At 56.0% G+C, this 4,451-nt stretch overlaps 1 protein-coding gene across 1 annotated transcript; it reads right to left on the bottom strand.

The window, feature by feature from the left end:
• Window positions 1-743: 743 nt before the first annotated feature.
• On the bottom strand, window positions 744-4,108 carry LOC127025182 (kelch-like protein 31). The gene is made up of 2 exons (XM_050910035.1): window positions 2,910-4,108; window positions 744-1,476 (listed from the first exon to the last, which is right to left on the bottom strand). The coding sequence occupies exons 1-2, from the start codon at window positions 4,097-4,099 to the stop codon at window positions 744-746; spliced, it is 1,923 nt and encodes a 640-aa protein (XP_050765992.1). The 5' UTR covers window positions 4,100-4,108.
• Window positions 4,109-4,451: the final 343 nt, after the last annotated feature.

Below are 4,451 nucleotides of genomic sequence, written 5' to 3'. Positions count from 1 at the left end.
CTAGCTAGGAATTTATCTGCAAGAGCTCCTGGTTTAGATGTGAAGGGATTCTGTTCCAGCTGATACTTATTTTCAGGGCACCATTTGCCTGTGAAATCTCCTGGAGTCTCATAGCATCCTCGGGCACTTCCCCAATTCCCTCTGCTTGAGCTAGAGTGTAGCACTTGGAAGAGCAAGAGATCTTGGTGAGTTCCTCCAATAGTTCTCTTCCTTGCTATCAAGATTCACTTTATTCCTGGTCTGAAGGTATCTAGCTTCAATGAGTAAATATTAAATGTCTTTCCCTTGAACAAATGCTACGTGAGCAACAGGGTCTGTTCTAGATGTGCCACTTTCTTGTACCTAATACCAATACTACTGTTGTTTTGAAAGTGTCTCACGATACTACTCCTACAGTAGAATTTCTCCTGCGTTATTCTAGTTTGTTTTTCTTCTTTTTTTTCCATTTTTTTCCAATCCACGCTGCGATACAGTGCTGCAGGCTGAGGAGAAAAGCTCTTCTGTCCTGCTTGCGTCCGTGTCTGCTCCGCTTGAGCAATCCCTGCTTAAGCTGTGGGATGGAGATGCAGGCAGCTCAGAAGACACTTTCCTAGAGCCCAAAACTTGCCGTGATGGAACAAGAGTGTCTGAGACTTCGCAGTGACTCCAAACATCAGCGTGCCTCCCCATCCAGCTACCCCACGCTCCTCAGCTCTGTCTCCTTCCCTAGCTGCTGGCTTAAGCCACGTGGCACCCAGGGCTCTTTACATGCTGGCTGCTGCTGAGGCCACAGAGCTGGCCCGGGATCTGGAGCTCGGGGAGCGTGGGAGGATGATAGTGCAGCACGAGACACCCACGGTGGCCTCAGGGAGGTCCTCGTCCTCGGCCCACTCGTTGAGATCAGGGTTGTAGCACTGCACACATTTCTGATACCTCTTCCTGCTCTCATTCCAGCCACCCACCAGGCACAAGCGCCCCTCCAGCAGAGCCACCCCGGCCGTGCTGACCCCCGTGGGCAGGGGCGCCACGTAACTCCACTGCCCCGTGAGTGGGCTGTAGCACTCCACAGGCATCACGTCCACCCGCTCGCCCTGGGGACCCAGCTGGCTCCCACCCAGCACATACGCTCGATCGGCCACGGTGGCCGCGCAGTGCCAGCCCCGGGGGGTGCTGAGCCTTGCCTGCTCCCTCCAGGTGTCAGTGCTGGGCTCATAGCAGCACACGGTGCGGGAATAGGCATGGCTGATGTAGCCACCGGTGACCAGGAGCTTGCCGTCGATGACGGTGGTGGCGTGGCAGCAGCAGGGCGTCTCCAGGCTTGCCTTGCTCTGCCAGCTGTTGGCAGTGGGGACGTAGCACTCGACAGATGCCAACGCGCCCTCGGCGTTGCGCCCTCCGACAGCGTAGAGGAGCCCATTGCAGGCGCTCAGGCTGAAGTGCGTCCTCCTGTGCTGCATGCTGGCCAGGTGCAGCCAGGTGTTGAAGCGCGGATCGTACCTGGGGGACGAAGGGCAGATCTGTCTGTCCAGGACTAGCATCAGAGCCGCGGGGAGAAGGGGCCTGCCAAACATCTGCCTTTGGAGGAGACAACTCATGCGCTGGAAGAGCCCCTTTGCCTTCTCCAGCAGTAAAAAAGCATCTGGACAGGCAGTGCGGATGGAGACGATGGCACTGCACAAGACTGGATCCTACCTGTGGCTGCTGGGGTTGTTGCCGCTCTAACCCTTGGGACGGCCCAGCATTGCTCCTGCCACCACAAGCTCTGGCCTGGCTTGGAAATGGCGAGTGCTACCGATCTGAGGTGTCCCCAAGCACCGTCACTGTCCCCTCTGTTGGGTCTTGGCAGGTAGAAGAGGACCTAGGGACAGGTCTTCCCTGCCCACCCTGCCAGGCCAAAGCCAAGCACCTGGTAAGAAGCCGGCTGCTTGTGTGCCCACGAGATGGCAGAGGGAACTGGAACTGCTGTGTCCTGAGCGATGCCACAGGGACTGAGGCCAGGCTGGGAAAGGTGGATAACCTACTGGCCAGAAATAGAAAGGAGACCTGCCAGTGGGTCCCTGAAACCTCACTCGGTGCAGGAGAAAGAGCCCAATGACGGTTCCTAACCGAGGGGTGGTGATCAGGGGCCGCGAAGGGCTGGCCTCGAGCAGTGCGGACGACGTTGCGTGTGGAGCCTCAGGTGGCTGAGGCAAGCCACCTGGAAGTTCAGGTTTAGGTTGCAAACAAAATACTGCATGTCAGGTTGCCATGGTTACTCCTCCTTTCTTTGAATAGTAATCCCTTGGCGAGCAGGTGACAGGTTTATGGGGATTTAGGAAACAAACCTTGTCATTTAAATGATGAAGAGAGAAATGGAGGTAGAGAGAAGAAAACCTGAATGGCAATATGAATCCTACAGACGGTAAATCTACCTTAAAATTAATCCAGACAAACGAGAGACCAGGTCGAGGCTGGCACTGGCTGGAGGAGCAGCCAGCAGGCAAAAAGGGGAGCTCCCCAGCATAACAAAATGGATTACTGCTAAATAATGAGGGCTTCCATTTCTCCAGGAGCCTCACAGGTTTGAAGAGGCCCTGCCTTGCCCTCATCCTGCACCGGTGCTGTGCGCTGCCGGAGGATGTGGGCAGCACAGCCCAGGCACCAAAGTCCCCAGGGGAAGCCCAGGCCAAGGTCACGCAGACCAAATGCCTGGAAGTGGTTTCCAGATCTTGGGTCTCACAGTCCAGCACCCTGTGCTGGGCCTCGGTGTTTGTCCCTCCCTGGAAGCTTTATCCCAGAGGCCAGACCTACCTCCTGGTTACTGATAGCAAAGAGGAACCTTTCTGACACGCTCGTCCCTCACCCCATGGGAGATGCTGGGGCACAGGCAGACACGGCACAGCTCTGAACCCCTCCCCAGGGTATGCGTGGCCAGGTGGAGCCCACCTTACCTGCTCAGGCTGCTGACGGCATGCTTGGCCTGGTTCCTGGCATCGTTTTGGTCTTCACCACCTGCGATGTAGATGAATCCATCCATCACCACCACGCACTGGTTAAAACTTTTTGCTGGCATCTCCGTCAGCTTGTTCCAGTTTCCCTCTACGTCCCTGTAGCTGATCTCCCTGCTAAGAGCCTTCTCGGTCAAAGCTGGACGACCCCCGACTGTGACAAGCACCCTCTGGCCTCCCCGAATCCGGGTTCTCCGAGATTGAAGGCTGTTTTGCTGGTGGGGGAGCAGGTGGTAATTCATGGCATCCACGAGGAGCTTGTGGCACTGTGGATCTTGCATCATGCGTGGCACAGGTTGCACGTGGTTGACCAAGTCTGGAGCTGAGATTGTGCCGAATCGAATGTTGCTCAGGAGGTCAGCAGCATATCGGACCCGTTTCGGGTCAAACTCCAGCCACTTGACAGCAATCTGGAAGGCTGCGACCTCACTGGGTATCTGCAGGCCATCATCCATCAGCAGCTCATTGATCTGATCGAAGGGGAGTTTCATGAACTGATCGGTCTTGGAGAACTCCAGGAAGTTTTCCCGGATGAATTTTCGGGTGGTGTCTTTCACCTGGTTGAGGCCGTAGGTGGCCGAGATGTTGGCGATGTACACGCAGTTCTCCACAGCCATCTCCCGAACGAGGAAGTCGCTGCACATGTTCAGCAGTGCCGGCACCTGCAGCTGGGTGGCCGCGGCGATGGTGCTGCCGATGGTGTACAGCGAGAGGCTCAGCTTTCCCGTGTAGGCGTAGGCGATGACAGTGGTCAAGCCTAGTGGGGAGACGTCGTGGAGCTCCACCCGGCGCAGCTGAGGGTCTCTCTGCAGCAGGCGGTGGAAGTACTCGCTGCAGGAAGCCAGGACGAGTTTATGCACCTCAAAGGACTTTGTTTTGGTGGCAATGGTGAGATCGCAGAGGAACCGCTTCTGGCGCATCTGGTTCATCCCCTCCAGAAGGCTGGCTCCATGGTCCGGCGCTTCAACCTCCGTGGCCGTGCAGTGGAAGCCATTGGAGCCGCTGTCGTACAAACCATTCAAGTGATTGAGGTGTTCAACATCTAGCAAAGCATCTTCCACCATCACCGGGGTGATGGATGCATCCTCTTTATCCACCTTGGGCTTCTTGGGGGTTTTCTTTTTGGGTGCCATCTTGGCAGAATCGGAACAGGAGCTGGTGAGAAAGGAGAGGTGAGGAACATTGTAGCAGGGGTAGAGGTGTCCTTCTGCTCTTTAGGACATTCAGTTAAGCAAAGGAAAAACTCCCACTGACTCATATACTCTTTGGGTCAGGCCAAGGGAAGGATGGAAACTGCCTCCCAAGCCCTGCACCCCTCTGAGCCGTGTGAAAGGCATCAAGGGCCATGATTGCAAGAGGGGATCCTCAACTCTCAACCAGTACCAGCACCTTTGCTGTGTTAAAAAAGGACTGGGGATCTTGCGTGGTTGCCTTGGGAAACTGTGAACATTCACTGGTTCCTGGGATGTGGGGCCGTGCTCGGCC

Source organism: Gymnogyps californianus, chromosome 22 (assembly GCF_018139145.2).
Source record: "Gymnogyps californianus isolate 813 chromosome 22, ASM1813914v2, whole genome shotgun sequence".
Lineage (NCBI taxonomy): Eukaryota > Metazoa > Chordata > Aves > Accipitriformes > Cathartidae > Gymnogyps > Gymnogyps californianus.
The sequence above is the reverse complement of the archived record's forward strand: the minus strand, read 5'-3'. Positions and strand labels throughout refer to the sequence as shown.